The sequence below is a fragment of the Ahaetulla prasina genome, chromosome 1 (assembly GCF_028640845.1).
Source record: "Ahaetulla prasina isolate Xishuangbanna chromosome 1, ASM2864084v1, whole genome shotgun sequence".
In the NCBI taxonomy this organism is placed as follows: domain Eukaryota; kingdom Metazoa; phylum Chordata; class Lepidosauria; order Squamata; family Colubridae; genus Ahaetulla; species Ahaetulla prasina.
Window position 1 is genome coordinate 245,002,759 of NC_080539.1, and position 19,195 is coordinate 245,021,953.

Here is a 19,195-nt window from a genome sequence, read left to right on the forward strand (position 1 = left end):
TTATTGGGAACACTTAAAACTAAATAATCCTTTCTCCAGATTGCACACTAGTGTGTAGGCAGCCTTGTGAGACAAGATAAGATGCAACTCCTTTTAAAGTGTATCCAACGGAGGCCATACCTCCAATTTTATATTTTGCCCTTTGAAACTAAGTTAAGTTTGTAGACCTAATCATAGGTACAAGAAGAAAGCCCTGTCCAAAATGCACACAACCGCACATTTAATACTAACTGAGCTAATAACAATTTTAACACTTGGCACTTTAGGCTGGAGATATTGTGTATTGAGCTAAGTAATCTCTCCTCCTGCTGTTCCCAGAACTGCTGGGTTTACCAACTCAAGAGCATTTTTCAACAGCCTGTGAAAGAAAGAAAAACCTAGATATATTTTCTAATAGATAAGCACCCTATAATCCTGCCTCTTTCATGGTATTTTATGGGTGATGCAGATGTTACTGTCTTCTATTTGTGAACTTTCCATCTTTTTTCTGAGGGATTAAAAAAACAGAATTGCTCCATAGTGCTCATGGAGGGGTAGGATTAAAAGCATGTCCATCTACAAGTAGCCACAAGATGTTACAAGATCCATAGCCTGATTATACACCTGCATTTTCAGCCTTTCTTAGGAATAAATGAAAGGGTAAAATATATTCTTAGATTTAATTTAGAACAAGAGCAATAGCAGATGACATTTAAAAAGTGTTCCATATGAAAAGCATGTGTCTGTCTGTGCATGTATGTATAGAAAAGCAGTGTGCCAAGATATCACGTCAAACCGAACGCAGACTTATTTGTAGATAGACGCAGTTCCTGCTAACGTTTGAAACTTTTATATTAAATAAAATTCATTTTGGAACTTTGCTTTAGAAAAAAATAAATCCATCAATCAGTAATATACAGAGCATAAGCAAACTAAACTTCCATCTTGTTTCTTTTTAACAAGTCTGTTTTCATATTACTTCTGGCTTGATTTAAATTCTTTTTTAAAAAAATTTGAATTTATATCCCGCCCTTCTCCGAAGACTCAGGGCGGCTTACAATGTGTTAAAAGTGACCTTCCACAGAATGGGAAGCACTCAGTCGGTACTTATCACAGTCTATGTTTTGACAAATAAGGCTACAGGGGAATTGGAGGAGCTACAAAAATGACACAGATTTATAGTAATCTCAGAACATAATTATATCCTTTACCCAAAATAACCCTAGTTATGTTCATTACATCTACACACACACATTATGGGAAATGTTGAGCATTCCTGACAGATTAGAAACCAACACTCTTACACGGGGCCTACCTTCAAATTAAACACCCGTAATTTGGATTAATTGATTTGTTCATTTCTTATATTTCCTGGGTCTTCCCTTCCATTCCAAATGTTAACCCAAATAGAAGTATCTTTCACTCCAGTAAAAATAAGGAGAAGTGTACCTAGATTTGTAAAATAGCCTCTGAAGCTTAAGGGATTCTATTTATTAGATTTATAAGGCAACACAGCTGACTCTTATATAAATCTGAAATTGCCTGGTGATCTTGTCCAACATATGAATGGACTTATTTGTAGGAAGACAAACCAAACATATTCTAAGGTCCCCTCTAGTGAATTATCCTTCGGGACATGTTGCACATTTCTGATTCTGAACAAGTACATAAGGATACCCAGAAATTATATACACACTCCTACACACAAACTCCTAGAAATTATTCTCTATTTTAAGCTACATTTCACACTATGTCTTTCCCACTTTTCAACACAGTTACATACATCAAAACCTTGAGAGGTGGGGCGAAGAAATGCTGCCTAGGGAACAACCAGATAAGAGACAGCAGAGCGACTAATGACTAATGGTTTGGGGGAAAGGCTCAAAAGAAACCCTTTCCCAACTTGTAAAGGAGACATGGGATATTTGTTTATTTAGACTTGCAAGATTTTGTTAATGTAGGCTTTAAAGTAGAATTAACATATTTGGTCATGTTTCCTGTCTGATCTATCTACCTGACATACACTGAAACCAGCTCATTTGAATCTTGTCTTATTCCCATTAATACTCACTAGTTTTCTGCAATGCTGGAATCTGAATTTGTATAATCACCCGGGTGACAAAGGAAAATATCTTGTTGCTTAGTGTTTCTTGTGAAAAATGCAATAGTTTGTGTGTTAGAAATGGGAAAAAGAGAAAAATCATGTGACTGAAGAACAGAAGTTTCTAAAAGTCATCACTTTTTAATCAGGCTGACAGTATTATTTCTAGGAGCATATCAGTCAACATACCTTTTTAAAGTTTAGCTTAATTTCTCAAATTTTTCACTAAGAGAAAAGCTGCTCATTTCCTAAAACCCTTAAAATATATGTATGTATGTATGTATGTATGTATGTATGTATGTATGTATGTATGTATGTATGTATGTATGTTATACAGCAAACAGGGATTATGAAATAGGTTTACAATATCTTATTTTAATTTTTCTTTCTGTAAATCGTTCAACAAAACTGAATCCTAAAAAAAAAGATTTTTCTCTCTGCTCACACACAGGTTTACACTACTAATGGCAAGCATTTTAAACACACTTAGAAAACTATGAAACTCAGTTCAAACAGTACAGTAATCTACAGACTTTTAGGGACTGTTTATCAAGAAATAACTGGCTTGGCTCACTTATAATTCAAAAATCACAGTAGTTGGAATCATGGTGAACTCAAACCACATTTAGGCTTGAGGTGAACCCATCTTACATCTTTTTGAAAGGCTGCTAACTACACAGTATTGTGGGTTGTTGATGCTGCCTATTACAGGTTCAATAAAATACATTATATCCTACACGATAAAATAAGCATAATTTGTACATTCACATCACAGAAGCACTAGCCATAATTTTTATGCCAATATAAAGTATGAAAACATAACATATAATTTACCTGATAATCAGTACTTTGCGATTATATGTAATTTTCAAATGCAGAAATCATAATTGTTTAGAAAATTATTGCTTATACATATATTTTTCCCAAGAGCCCTATATTTATTTTCTAAGAATTTATAAGATAGCCTTAGAACATAGATATCTAGAGTTTTTTAAATCATCAGAGAACACCAATAGTAGATTAGAATGAAGGGAAATAATTCTATCAACAATGTTAGTTTCCATTGTTGATAGAATTATTTATTCTCTGATCTTAAAAATCCACCACTGTGGATAATTTCCTAACTTCTAGAACAGACACTGAAGGAACTTTGAGGCCATGGGGGATTGTAATGGACAGAAGGAAGTCTGTTAAAATTTAAGATTACTTGCATTTCTCCTGTTGTCTAAATTTCCAGTAATCCCTTGCTGGGATCCAGCTCAATTAAGTATGCGTTCTATGCATTTAAGCTGTTAGTAAAATTTAACCAGGTTAGGTCCATCACAGACCCCTATGCTCCAGCTAAAATATCTTGGCACCCACAGAAGTTAATATGGGTATATGATGGAAGTTTGCATTGTGATTGTTTTTCAAATTAGAAGTCTAAGAAGAAAAGGTTAAATGAATCAATCAGGACAGTAAGTTCCTCCCAAAAAGTTGCCTAGCTCTGATCAAGCAAGGAGTACTATATGGAATATTCCAGAGGCTAATTCCTGGATCATTCAGCAGCCCTTCTTTACCTACAGAAACCATTACACAATTTATCTGCAAGTATCTGTTTCTCTCCCACCAGTTCCCTTCCTGGAGTTAGGTAGCAGACACTCCCTTCTTCAGTTTCCTTATTTTAGGGAAGATCTGTCCTTGTAATGTAGGACAAGTTGAGATGTTAGCACATGTCTTTTTGTACGCTTGTTTTACCAAGACATCTATTTCTTTACTACTGACCAGCAAGGATTGTTCTATTTTACTTCTTTTGGCAGATAAAGGTTCAGTTCTACAAAACATTTTCAAATTTTGAACTGGGGCTTATAGAATCTGCCAACTGATACTTCCATATTTGGCCCAACAGCAAACTGACTGTGTCTGGAGATTATTTGACATATGCTGATATTATGCTATTACTTTTTCTGTCATGTTTATATTTTATACTTATATACACACAGGCACATTTATAGAAGCTAAGGTTCTGGTCTAGAGACTAAGATCTAGGTCTCCCTTAGGTATGAAAATCAGCTGGGTGACTTTGGGCCAGTCACTCACAGCTTAGCCAATCTCCCAGGGTAGTTGTTGAGCAGACAAGAACATTAGGTATGTTCACAAACTTGAGTTGGCATAAAGTGGGATAAAATATATTAATAACGCCTTCCTCATTAAGTTACTTGGCGACCAACTGTATTAAATGCTGCATAAACTTAAGTGACAATAGTAAAAAAATAAAATTAAAAAAAAATCTATGCAGTATTTCTATGTGCCCTTGGTGGAATGAAATGTGCCAGGCATTATACAGAACTACCTGACACCATTCACACCTTATTATCTGATTAATATAAAGCTTTAGAAACAAACTAACTTTCAGCATTTTTCAGAAATACCGAGAAAGGGGAGACGCTTACTACTGTATACATCAGCAGCCCCCAACTTTTGGGCATCAGGGACCAGTTCTGTGGAGAGAGGTTTTTCCGCGGACCGGAGGGGGCGTGGTTTTGTGTGCTGCCTGCATCCCATGGATGGGACTTCACTGGTTGCATGGCTCAGCATTAGTCCATGGACCAGGGATTGGGGACCCCTGGTATACATCAACTGTCTTTTCAGCTTCAGGAGAGATTCAACTTTTATTTATATAGAGAGCTTTTGCAAAAATATTTTGAATCTGTAGATTTTTTTAAAAAAATAGCAGGGGAAAAATATATTTCCTAAGATTCTGTATTTCTAACTTTGTAAAGAGGTTCATTTACAATGGGTCAAACAAAGCCTTATTGTTTCTTGTGAAATAACTATTTATTCTCCACTCCTAATTGTACTTTGTATTATAGTTGTTTATATTACTTATTCCACAGTTGTGCTGACTAGAGAGCAACTGGGCACTTACATTTATTGGTTATCAGTTTAGCATATTGTAAGAACTCAGTCAACTGTAGCCGATTCAACGATCTATAGTTAAATAGATACAGCTTAGCCTGCTGGATCTAGGAACAGGCTTAATAAAACATATAAAGAATAATATAAAGATACATATATTAAAGCAAATTATAATTAATGGCTTAATAATCATCTACCTTGTCTAAAACGTATCCTGGCTCAATAAGCAGCTTGTAAAAGGTCTATGAGAAGCTGCCTCTCTTCAGGCAAAGGCCATTCGAGGGGGATTCACAAACCGAGAACCACTTAATAAATGCAATATCAGTTCAGAAGCAGTCAAAAGTCACAAAGACAACATCCACTCGGCATCTTCTCCCTAATTAATCTCTGTGGGGAATTTAAAAAACACACACACACAAACCCTGAACAACTCAGGGAGGACAGCAACCCGCTTGCTTTTACTGGACGTGAGTAACCTCTCTTCAAATCAAACCTTTGGATTTAAAGTGCCTCCTCGCCGTTTAGGAACTACTAACCTTTGCACCTTGGGAAGCAGCAGCAACAGTTTGCAAGAAACCAGCCCCGGCAAGACGTGCTGGCGTACGCAGCTTGTTTCCCCTCCTTCATTCCGCCTGGGAGACAATCATGTCAAATCGAGCAACTAGCCGCCGAGGGCCCCCGGGTCATTCCACGCGACTGATTCCGCAATATCGCACGGAGAGTGAGAGGGGAAGGGGGGAAAAAAACACCCTACCCCGCGAAAGGGAGGAGCTTTCGGACACGAGAGGCGGACTCACGGCCACAAACTCCAGCTGGTGGTTATCTGCCCGAGCTTGCAACAACGCGGGCTCTGAACAACATTGGGCAATACTACAACAGGGAAGCAATGCACGCCTATCGCGAAGCTTTTTTTGTTTTTTTTCCTCCAGTCCGAACGCTGCGATGAATTTACTCTGCGATTTAAAAGAAGGACAATGCACTGCCCCCCGCTAAAGTTACAAAATAATAATATAGGCAGCGTTCCCCTTCGGATTGGATCCACCGAACGAAGCCGATTGTTTCAAGATCTTGTGATCAGTCCCCTAGAAGGGAACCTTTGGGAGGGATTTATTGGAAAAGAAAAGAAATCCACCACCACCCGGTACGTTTTCTGGAGAAATCGTGGTCAAGGGACTAATATTTTAAGTGCGTGGAGCTAAGCATTGCCATTCAAAAATCTTTCAGAGGGGATGTTATAGGGGCAGGTTCTGCACCTGTAGTACAGAAAACCAAAATTTCCCCCAATGTTCAGATGCGGTAGAGAAGTTTCACCTGATAAGCAGGCAACTCAAATCTAGAGTAAAGGTAAAAGTAAAGGTTTCGCCCATCTAGTCGTGTCCGACTGTAGGGGGCGCTGTTTATCTCCGTTTCCTAGCCGAGAATAGCTGGTAATAAATCCCATTCAAATCCTTATCCAAAGGATCCCTCCTCCTCCGCCAATTTCCATATGTATGTGATGGAGAATATTTAAAAACTTTGGTGAGGCGAGAAAGCATTTCTTGGGAATAGCCGGCAGGAAGTTCACAAACGGTGTGATCACGTGTCTGTGGGACGATGCAAGTGTTATCTGAGCCACTTGCTCAGTTTCGTTTCAAGATTGAATAGTTCACTCAACCCTTTCAGTGATTCACTTAAAACCCGTGGTAAAAGCAGTTGTAAAATGGGATACGACTCACTAAGCAACAGTCTTGCTTAGCAATTGAAATTTTGATCGCAATTGCGGTCGTAAGTTGTGGAATACCTGTAGTTCCTTCATTATTTCACTTTCAGTGAATCTAGTCTGTGAACTACTGTCGAAGGGAGTGACAGACGTTTCTTAGTAATGTCTCTGATTAGCATTTTAGAAGGAAAACTGTCGACCTTTGCTGTGATTCTTTGCCACTCCCTTCCTTATTTATAGTCAGAGGTAGCTATTTTATCTATTTGAAGAAAACCACAGGGAGCTGTTTGCTTTTCTTGGTTTGTTATGGTATGGTGTTTCTGGACCATAAATTCCTTTGGAATGTTCTTAATAAACGGCAGCATTGCATTAGGATTGGTCATTGCTACAATTGACTCAGCACTGCATTTCTGACAACTCACAAAAATGAGGTGAAAGCTTGCTTTGTCATAAAAAAAATAGGGGAGAAAACCTTCAACTGATTAATCATGCGCACAAGGGGATTACACCTATCTAAGAGGAAGAATATCAAGACAAGTCATGGTTTGTTTGCCTGATCATAATTAACTGAATTCCTAGATCACACTATGTCGTAAACTATAAGTTATAAACCTGCAATGATTGGGTTTTCACAACATGCTATGCCAATTTACCATGCAATTTTAACTTAATGGGATATCTGAACCCAGTAAGTGGTTGATTGTTACTCAGGTCACACAATGACACCTACACTTTTGATCAGATGGAAGTAAATATAAAACATTAACACATGTTCAAAAAAATGAAAAATGAAGTTTGGCAAGGCACCATATTTTACTCTAGTGGCTTTGACTGAGTTGCTAGTTTGTTGATAGAATTAAGAGATTAATATTCTTTTGCATGCTACAATTGCCAATTATGATAGTTTACAGCCTATAAGTCTCAAGAAAGAATTAATATATCTTATGAACAATACAATTTTGGATCTTGCGCTTATCTAGTGATCTTGGTAACCCACAGCTGGTAGCCTAATCCTATTGATCTAATGTATCTTCATTAACTTTTTGGTAGCTTGCTAGTATTGTCAGAGGCAAAAAGTCATTGAATATTTCATGCATGAAGATTTATCAAATGACAACATTTAATTTTCCGATTCTTGCTAGTGATGCGATTCTGAATCAGAAGGAACAACACAATCTTTTAATCTAAACTGATTCACCTGCCCCCCCCCATACTAAACCCATCAGCTCACACATTTTCCTTTCTAACAAATGGGCTGTGCATTTTGGCCATTCCTCGCCCTTTAATGACCAAAAAGCTACCTGTCTTTTATTCCTATAGGTTGAAAGCAGCTAAGAATTACCTTCATTTGAACCAACCAGATCATGAAAACACAAATGCTACATCACTGCATCATTAAAATAAGATTATGAAAACATGAAAAAAGTTCCAATGGGACACCTGCCTCAAGCAAGCTACTTTTCCCAATAACTGAATACAAATTGCCAGCATCCATGTGCCCTGTTTTGCACAAGAAAGGGGAAGCATAATGCGTCATTGTTGAATTTTGAGGAAGTGTACAGGTGGCAAAAATTATCCTGGAAGCATACAGGAAGGCCAGTGGGTTTCTTGGACGATAAACAATGCTTTCAGTAAAGCTAGATGGTCATTTTTGGGTCAGTGGAAAGATTCCAAATAACACGTTTCCTCAGTAAATTATGGAGGGATAAGCAAAACAAAAAACAAAACCCCAACAACAACTAAGCAAGCAAGCTCATGCTACAGTATGTTAAACTTCAGTGCAACATTTCCTGGAAAATATATTAGTTACTGGCAGAGCAGTCTAACCAAACTGGCGGTTTAATTTTGCAACAGACATACTGCTTATAGAATTGAATTTGCATGATGATATATGGTTTAAGAGGAAAGCAGTGGGTATTTAAAAATACCCACCTCTTTCCTCATACCAGGGTGGGATAAGCTGCCTCTGTAAGGGTGAGAAGTCCAATGTCTTTCCCTTAGTCAAAGCAGGGCATCTGTTTAAAAGGTAATGTCAACAATTGCTCCTTTGCCTGCCCTGTTCCCTTTCTCTCCAATATAGCAATGACAGGTCTCATCATCCTGCACCACCCTTTGAATTTCATTGCTCTATAAACTCCACTTAAAAAGAACAAAACATCCTCACAATAGGTGAGGCTTTCAATAGGTATATACCTACAAAGTACCATTCTATCCACCAGACTTAACTTGAATGGCTGACAATGAAAACAAACAAAGCTACATTATAGCTGGAAGTGATGGCCTACTTCAGACAACACACTTAGATTGAGTATGATTGCTTGCACAGTCAGCCAGAGGTTTAGACTTTGATTTGGCCTTTTTTTCCTTTTAGCAACCTATTGAGTTTTTCTGAAGAACCTGGGATAGATAAGATTTAATGGTATTGAAAGTATCACCTTTTGATGTAAGCTGTTCCACAGAAGACTGCCCTTTGCAATTGACTGATAGTGATCTTTGTCAGTGCTAGATGCACCCAAGCACCAATTGCTATTGCTACTGTCTTTGCTTTCTCTTGCCATTCTCTTGCCATTCTATTTCTTTTCGCAGGTCTTTATATTTTATAATTTTACCCAGTTCCTTCTCTTTTCTTCCGATGTCTCCAGGTACTGCAATGTCCACTATCCAGACTTTTTTGTCTTTCTTCTCAACAATTGTCAGATCTGAAGTATTGTGTGGCACATGCTTGTTTGTTTAAATTCTAATGTCCCAGAGTACTTTAGCGTCTTTATCTTATTTTGTATATTTTACAGTCCCACCAGTTCTTGCTTGATGTAAAAAGTATTTCTTACAGATATTCAAATGTTGCTACTTTATGCCACTGTTTCTCATCAATCTGTTGATTGTCTTGCAGCAACTAACCAGATGGTCATTATTTCCTGTCTTTGGTTTATTTTTATTATGGTTCGTTGCAGTCAGTCATATGTTTAGACTGGGTTTGGCATTTTATCCACTTGTCAAGTGCTTCCCAAGGACCTGGGATAGGGAAATGTTCTCTGATGATGTTAAAGGTATTGTCAGATGATGTAAGCCAGGAGTGTCAAACTGACAGGCTGCATTATGTGCAGGTCACACCCACTTCAGCTTCGTGAAGTCACAATACGTCACATGATGGTAACGTGACGTGATGAGTTTGGCACCCATGATGTAAGTTGTTCCAAATAAAGTTGCCTTTTGCAATTGACTGATGGTGATTTTACCGATGGTGTTCAAGTGGTGCTCCAAATATTTTCGGATTATACCCAAGTTGCCTTTCACTATTGATAATTTACTTTCTTTTGCCATAGTTGTTCTACATTTATTTGCAGAGCCTTGTATTTTGTGATCTTCTCCAGTTCTTTGTATTCTGCTGTCTCCAGGTACTGTTTTATTATTATTTTGAACTTAGCCATTGTAGTTTGCAACCATGGGTTTGGGTTTAATGTCTTCCCTGAGGTAAAAGTCCTGTATACTTCTTTATATTTGGAGGAAAGCTAGTTGCTTCTTAAAGTCTTTTGGGGCTTCTTAATTTGTGAAAGAGAATTTTTATTTAAGTGGGATTTATTACATCAGCACTGAAGAACTTTTAATTTTAGGTTTTAGCTATTGGCCCTATGTATTGTTTTCGGATATGGTTAGCTACATAGCCAACTATTCAGGGCTTTCTGATCTACTGTACCATATAATCCAGATTGAACATTATTATAAAAGAAAATATGGAACTATTATTAATAAATGGCAAGCTATTGTAAGAATAATCATAGTGGTTTGAAGTGGTATTCAGCCTATGGTATTCATAGTGCTTTGAAGTGGTATTCAATGGTATAGAGCTGGTCTTAGCTGGTTCGGACTGGTTCAGGTGAACTGGTAGCGGTGACTGCAGGTGGGCCTGCCCACCTGCCCCAACGTAATGCTCTCCTATTTAGCCATGTTTCCGAGGCCGGGTGCATGCGCGGAAGGCGCATGTGTGAGCAAAACGCATGCCCAGAACGCCAGGCACATGTGCAGAAGGAGTGTGTGTGTGTGTGAAGCGAGCGTGCGCACGCGGGGCGAACCGGTAGTAAGAATATGTGAAACCCACTGCTGGTTTGAACTCAAAATAGACATCTTTGTGAATAAATTAAACCCTGATAGTTTTCTAAGGCTTGTTAACCCAATCAAGCATATGAAGTGTAAAAAAAAATGATGATGTGTACTCTCTTTGTTTCTAGGCTTCTTCTTCCATGTGTCATGGCTAAGATACTGAATTAGAATTAGGAAACCTATCCAACCATAGCTCTGGAAATTCACTGGATGACTGAGCAAGTGACTTTGTCTCACCCCAACCTGCCTTATGGACCATTATTCTAGACAAAAAAACAGAAGGGATGCCATATATACCTGCCTTGAGCTCTTAGAAAGAGAAGAGAAACATCAAAAATAAAGATGACTTTCTTCACCCAGCATCTGAATTTTAACATGGGTATATTTGGTTTTGGCTAACCACCTTATGTGTCCCATATGAGCACAACATCGAGAAGAACCATGTTTACTGCAAAATAGATTGGGTGCCTGCTGTAGAAGAAAGAAGGACCTTGAACAATCATTCAGAAGATTATTATAGAGCTTGAGAGCTACAAGGTGGGGCATGCTGGAGAATCCAATTTGCTGGTCAGTTTGGGGTTGCTTTCTCAGTATAGCTGGGGTTAGTACTATTGTGAGGCAAAATGGGTCTTTCAGGAGGGCAGCAGAGCTGAAGAAGTTCACTGTGAAGAAGATGGAATGCTGAAACCATCAGCTGACATAGGGTGGAAGGTTAGGGTTTCTCTAAGTTGCAATTTCCTTGTAACAGCTGCCCTTGGGCTGTGCTATGAACTGGTGAGGAGGCCTCTATTCTCTGGTTTTATGAAATTTCATAGGTGTTGCCTGGGGGCAGGCAAGGAAGGTCAATTTAAGTGTGATGGGATTAGGCAAAAAGAGGAACTGGTTTTGACCCCTGTCGTATCTAAAAAACAGGGGAGCGAGTCTCTTTTTGTTTGTTAAATTTATTTTCTCCACAGGACATTAAAATATCCCAGTTTGACTTCTATATTGAGTTAAAGAAGACAGAAGTATTAATATGTTTTCTTTTTTCAAAGTAAGTTGGTGAGGGAAAACTATCATAAGTAAAAATAGATAGCTCTGCTAGAATTCTTCTTCCTGACAAACTAGGTTTGTTCTTGTTTTATAATATACAAAGATCTTTGTTTTGAAGCATTCAAAATCTTTGTTTTGAAGCATTTTGAAGATCTTTGATCTTTGAAGCATTCAGCCAGATGGGGTTAAAAGTGAGAGAATCTACTGAGTGTTTGACAATATAATCAAAAAGTTATTGAAGTCCATGACTTCTGCTATCATTAACACTTTTGGAAGCATTTGAAAGAGATGCTTCACAAAGAGTGAGAATACAATGAAACACTTCTCTTCAGATTGTTAAAGCTGCTGCATTTTGAGCATGAGCCTTGCAAAAGGTTGAGAGATACTTTTTCAAATTTTTGCTCAGTTCTAAATTTTATGCTATCTAGTATTTCCCTTTTTTAAAAATGCTTATTCATTATTTCATTGAATAACCCTTACTGATAATTTCTTAGCAGTGTAACTCAAGAATGCCCTCTTGTGTGGAGAATGAAGAAGAGCACATTAATCTGCCTGAAAGTGGCATGGATTGGCAGTCATGAGAGTTGAAAATAGTTCAAGAGGGGCTTTGTCTAAAAGTACAAACACATTTTGTGCATGTATATGTTTATGACTGAGAGAGAATGAGTATTTTTATATTCATATGACTGCAAAACAGTTATGGAGATAAAAAGTTCTGCACATTATATTGGAAATAAACATGAGATAAATATATTAATTACAAGCATTTCTCATTTTACAGAGAAGACTCAACATGTTAGAACACATCTTTGATCCTTTTCCTAATCAAGCTATCATTCCAAACAGTGTCTAATTACAGTGAACAAGACCATTAGTAAAATATAGGCAATATATGCAATCAAATTGGCCTTCTTTTTTTCAATACTCTGTTCACTAAGATCCCAAAACATGAAATGTAAATTTCATGCAGAAAAAAGAATTAATAGATAAAAATAATTTAAAAATGCTTATGATCTTAGAGGACACACTTTAGTTTATAGTGTGTAGTGTCTGTTCTCCTAGTTTCATTGCCAGACTGGCAATGGCTTAGTTGTAGAATCTTGTTAGAAATAAATGATGCAACTTACTTCTTATTTCTTGTTAGAGTTTCTTTTTTGTATTTTAGCAAGAGGGGGAGCTGCAATTCATGCTCCTGTCATATCTTTATAGTAAAATAAAAGAATATGTTTTATAACTGAATAACTAATGGGCATGTCTGTTGAAGTTACAATTATTCCATTACTTATCTTGCACTATGAATTCTCCATATGAGTATGGGTTTCATGGTTTCAGAGATAACGTGGAAAATTTCTTTTCTCAAGGAGAAAGAGTTAATGGTTGGGGTTAATAGGTCAGATACCTTCTGACATTATACTCTTCTTTGACAAAGTGACAAAATTAGTGGACCAGAGAAAGAGCTGTGCATATAATTTACTTGGACTTTAATAAGGCATTTGATAAAGTAGACCACAACCTACTACTACAATACTTGAAAAGATTGGATTGGACAGACTAATTCATCACCACCAGATGGATTAGTAACTGGCTGACCAACGGAACTCAGTGCATAGTCCTTACTGGAATTGCATCTACATGGAGGGAAGTATGCAGTGAAATATCTCAAGGTTCTGCCTCAATATCTTCATCAATGATTTAGATGAGGGGATATAAGGAGAAGTCATCAAATCTGCAGATGACATCAAGCTGGAGGGAATAGCCAATCTCAGAAAGTACGTCAAAATACAAAAGAATCTCGAGAGACTTGAACACTGGGCTCCTTCTAAAAAAATGACATTCAATGATGAGAAAAATAAGGTTTTACAATTAGGCAAGAAAATCCAAATGCACAGATATAGAATAAATGGTACCTGGCTCAGTAGTAATAACTGTGAGAAAGATCTTGACGTCCTAATGGATAATCACTTAAATATGAACTAACAGTGTGCTGCAGCCACCAAAAAAGCCAACACAGTCATTAGACTGCATTGACAGAGGGATAGAATCAAAACCACGTGAAGTGCCGGCTGGCAATGCCGGCTGGCGGCCCCCAGGGGAAGGGCCTTCTCCGTGGGGGCTCCCACACTCTGGAACGAGCTTCCCCCGGGTTTACGCCAAATACCTGACCTTCGGACAGTCCGTCGTGAACTGAAGACACATCTCTTTATCCGCGCGGGGCTGGCTTAAATTGGAATTTTAATGTTAAATTTATTAATTTTTAAACGGGGTTTTTAGTGTATGGTAAATTTTAATCTCCAGGCTAATTTAAATAAGTTTTTTAAATTGTATTTTAACCTGTATATTGTATTGTTGGTTTTATCTTGCCTGTACACCGCCCTGAGTCCTTCGGGAGAAGGGCGGTATAAAAATCAAATAAATAAATAAATAAATAAATAAATAAATAAGTGTTAGAACCACTTTATAATGCCTTGATAAGACCACACTTGGAATATTGTATCCAGATTTGATTGCCATGATACAAAAAGGTGTTGAGACGCTAGAAAGAGTACAGAGCAGAGCAATAAAGATGATTAGGCGACTGGAGGCTAAAACATTTGAATGGTTGCAGGAATGTGCAGATTGTCTAGTCCTAAGTAGTGAATGATATGGGCGTTCCAATATTTGAAGGGCTGCCAAAAAAAAGTGGGGGTCAACCTATTCTCCAAAGTACCTGAAGACTAGACAAGAAACAATGAATGGAAATTAATCAAGGAGAGAACAAACCTAAAAACGGAACAATTGATCAGTGGAATAGTTTGCCTTCAGAAGTTATGGGTACTCCAAAACTGGAGGTTTTTAAGAAGAGATTGGACAGCCATTTGTCTGAAAAAGGGTTGGACAAGAAAACCTCCATGATCCCCTCCAACTCTGTTATTCTGTTAAGTGCTATAATTTTTCTTGTGCTGATGCATGCAAGGATAGATAGCTATAACTGTTTTAAAGGGAACTCTTATTTGCAAGTCGGTGTATATATCAAAAGGAGTTAATTCAGATTTTTTTGGTTGCTTTTCACTATTCATTTTTCTGCCAGATTCTTTTTCCATGTCAAAAGCTGGTTTTCTTCTTCCTCACTTCTCTAACTTGCTTCCACTTTGCTTACTTTTGAAATAGCTAATTCAAAATTCTAAATAATGTTATCCATTTTAAAAAAAATGTGTTAATGATAATTACTATTTAAGATTTTCCTTTTGTCAATGTTGCAAGGAGAAGCCAATCGGTTCTATCCAGAAAGAGAGAAGGTGGAATTATAATTTATATTAAGGTTGGCTGATTGGTGCAATGAAATCAGTTTCCCCGGCACAAACAAACAAAACACACACAGATTATCTTCTTCCCATAGGCAGACAAAGGTGAAAAGATGAATAGATGCATCCAAATGTAGAGAACAATGATTATCAAAACATTTGACCTGACTGATGAAATTTAACTGATTTGATGCTTACCTTTTCCTGATGGGAAGAAGCAGTCCATTTCTACACTGCTCCGGGAATGGGAGATGCAAAGAGCACTGCTGGGGACCAAACCTTCTTGAGGTGGACTCCTTTCTGTGGTCCGTACCAGGCACCAGCCTGGCCGTTCACTTGGCCTTTCCAGTAATTCCACCGTCTGTCCCACCTGAATACTCAGTTCACTGCTGTGACTGGCAACAAAGTCTTGCAGCACCACAGTTAGTTCACATCCTCCAGACAGCTATGAGGAAAAAAGAAGAAAGTAAGAGAAGTAGTAGAGTACATTTGACTGAATATAACAATATCTTAATGAGGTGCCATGGCCTAGCTGTTAAGATGCTGGGCTTGTCAACCAGAAGGTAGGCAGTTTGAGACCCGAGCATCGTATGATGGGGTGAGCTTCCGTTCCTGCTTCTGCATCTACCAACCTAACAGTTTGAATGCAAATAGATAAATAGGTACCAGTTCAGTGAGAAGATAACTGCGTTCCATGTGCCTTGGCATACAGTCATATCGGCCCATGACCCTGGAAACTTCTTCACGCAGCCCTCAGGTAGGAAATATTGCTGAACACAAACCTCTGGAGTCTAACATGACTGGACAGGGGAAACCTTTACCTTTTTAAAAACAATATATTAGGTTATACTGAACCCAGCTGTTGAGTGGGGCTGTTAAACTCCTGGCCCACAGGCTGGCTGCGTCATGCGGTGGCCACGCCCATGCCCGATTTAGCAAAGGGGAAAAAAGTCACGATACGTCATGTGATGATGCCATGATGACGTGAGTTTGACACCCCTGGTTTAGAGTAGGCATACAAATGCAGCCTTGTGTGGTGTGCCAGCACACTTTGAAACATAATCCATTGTGGCTAAATGTCTCTCTTGCCAAGATGGATATGCCATCAAGATTATGGAACCACTTCTGTCGCAAAATACACGCTGCCAAATGTCCTCCAACACTTTAGGACTCACAAACAATGTCAGCTCCAACTGCTACAGACACACAGCTAGCTAACAAACACCTGATCAGTATGCCACCTGTTATTTGTGGTTTGTAATTATGTTTAATCTACCAATCTGCTCCTTTCCCTATCTAGGAGTTGTGCAGGCTTGATTTAGAATTAGAGCTAATTATGAGTTACAAACCAAGTTGGATGTTATTTGCTGTAGTTTCTCACATTCTGTGGCTTCTAAATCCTACTCAAATATATCATTTGCTATCAACTATACTGTTTATTGTATACTGTTGTGTATACTGTTATATACTTATAGTATATATTGTATACTGTTTTGTGTATACTGTTGTGACAAAATAAAAATAAAAATAAAATAAAACTATGAGTGATCTGGGCCAAATCAGAAGTAATGAGGAATTACTATCAGCAAGCACCACTTTGGGTGGAAAACTGAATGCTGTTACTTCAAGAGATTGGAACATTCTGACTTTCATATATCATTACTAACAAAATATTTCTTTTTCTCCTGTGCTAAATGCCACTTAAGGTATAGGTTGAATCATGACTCTAACTTATTTGGATTCCAGCCAGATTAATTATACTGATATTCACCAAGTACAGGAAGTAGTTTCTAGCAGCTACAAGAAAATCCTTTGGATAATTAATTTCCATTATAACAGTGAGGCAGCATTTCTAACCTCCCAGAAAGAATCTCAAGCTTTCCTTTCAGTTCATTTCAAACAAGCTGTTGAGCAGCAAACGTGTTAACAAGTAGTGTGAGTCAGAATCTCATGGTTTGCTCATGTTGAGGAAAAGAAAAACGAGTTTTTTAACTGATTTATTCCAGTGTTTTTGAATTTCCATGTTTCTATAGCAAATGATATCGTTTTAGAAACTGTTTTCCCCTCTATCAGTGATTAATTACATTGACCATCAGTGTTACTGGTTTCATCATTATTGGGAGTCACTAGTTATGGGTAGCAGGATGTTGTTTTACGGAATTGAGCTCACATAAATTTGCACTTTAGGTGACTATATATAGTCCATCAGCTTTAGGAATTATCCATGTCATAGCACTCAGCTGTTTCAGAAAGAGTTTTCTAGAAGGGGGTCTGATAGTTTCTATCAATAACTCTTCGTTAGGGGCTCATATAGTGCATATTATTAGTTATTTTGTACTAAATCTCCACATTCAATTGCTGAGAAGTTCTGTTTTCTTTATGCTTGTTTGTGGGCTTCTGTAAAGGACATAGAGAATGGCCTTGAAAGACAGAAGGAAGAGCTGTCACCAAGACAACAATCAGACAGATGTAGCTTGAGCCTACACCAAGAAACTAATTTGAGTAAAAGTCTCGGACACAGACACACACACCCAGTTCACACAAAGACTAAAGGCAGGGGACAGGGAAAAGATATTCAGACTTGCAAAATTTTGTTACTACAGCTGTTAAAATAAAAGTTCTTGTCCTATATAGCATTGGTTAGTATGCTATACTAACCAATAATCTACTTTGTATTGCTGGCAGCTTCTCATATATTCCCACTAGCTGTGCTGGACATACACTGAATATGAGGGAATTAACTCTCAGGTAAGCACCATGTAAGTGTATAACGGGGCTACACTCTCAGTCCCTACAACAGCAACATATTTATTTATTGATCATATTTATATGGCCACTCATCTCATATGGGATAACTGTGGTGTACAGTACACAAAGCCATAAAATTCAATTTTAAAACATTTCAAAAAATATCCAAAATTTAATATCATTATAAAAAGCTAAGAGAGAGCATCGAATTGCACCCAATGGAGCCACCTAATGAAATCAGCATTCCATTATGACCCTCCAGGCCTATGGACACAATCAAGTTTTAATGGCTGCCCGGAAGGTTAGGAGAGATAAGGCCACTCTCACATCAGGGAGAATGATGTTCCATAGGGTAGGTGCCACAGCAAAATAGGCTCACCTCCCGGTCCTGTCGAGCATCAGGGAGATCAGGAGATTCAGGCGGTTCAAATAAGTATAAAGGTTTATTGTAAACTTAAGCTGCCTACAAGAAACTGACCAACAGTCAAAGAGAAATGAGTGGGAGATAAGAGAGGCATTCAAGGGGGGCTGGATTTAGATTTCTCGCGGGCGCCCCGGGACTTGTGACTTATGATGTGTTTGACTCGGGTGAAATCTAAAAATTTTCCCTACCGGTTCTGTGGGCGTGGCTTAATTGGTGGGCGTGGCTTGGTGGTTAGGTGACTGAATGGGCATGGCCAATAATAATACATAATAAAAATAATAAAGTATACAAAACTTGTGAGCGCACCGGTCTACCTTCTTTAAAAATAGAGGCACCGGTCTACTAGCCGCCTACAGCGCTGATCAGCTGTAGTGCGGCCCTTTGAAGCGCTGCGGCAGTAATTTAAGGCCGTTTGCAGCTATATCACCACTGAGAGTTTCAGGGACAGAGAAGAGAAACAGTGAGGTCGGGGGGGGACAGAGACTTTTGCTTCCGGTTCTCTGAACTACCCATCCCTATTGCTACCGGATCACGCGATCTGATCCGAACCGGGAGCATTTCACCCCTGGTTTGACTCCTCCCTCAGGCTCTGCCTGGTCGTCTCCTACAGTTCCTGTCAGATAGAGCAATAGCACTTAGACTTATATACCCGCTTCATAGTGCTTTTACAGCCCTCTCTAAGAAGTTTACAGAGTCAGCATATTGCCCCCAACAATCTGGGTCCTCATTTTACCCACCTCGGAAGGATAGAAGGCTGAGTCAACCTTGAGCCACTGAGATTTGAACTGCCGAACTGCAGCTAGCAGTCAGCTGAAGTAGCCTGCAGTACTGCACTCTAACCACTGTGCCACCTTGGCTCTTACAAGTTGCAACATACCTCTTCTGCCAACCCAGATGGGGCAGGAGATGTAATTGGAAAGTGGTGGTCCCTCAAA

At 38.5% G+C, this 19,195-nt stretch overlaps 1 protein-coding gene across 3 annotated transcripts in view; it reads right to left on the reverse strand.

Moving 5' to 3' along the window:
- Positions 1-19,195, reverse strand: part of KALRN (kalirin RhoGEF kinase) — a 545,114-nt gene that overhangs the window by 60,363 nt on the left and 465,556 nt on the right. For 2 of the 3 annotated variants that reach the window (XM_058195145.1, XM_058195128.1), the window contains one exon: positions 15,287-15,533. In XM_058195145.1, the coding sequence (XP_058051128.1) occupies positions 15,287-15,533 (247 nt within the window). Of the gene's footprint in view, positions 1-5,514; positions 5,753-15,286; positions 15,534-19,195 lie in introns of those variants that run through there. The other variant, XM_058195137.1, reaches the window with a different exon arrangement.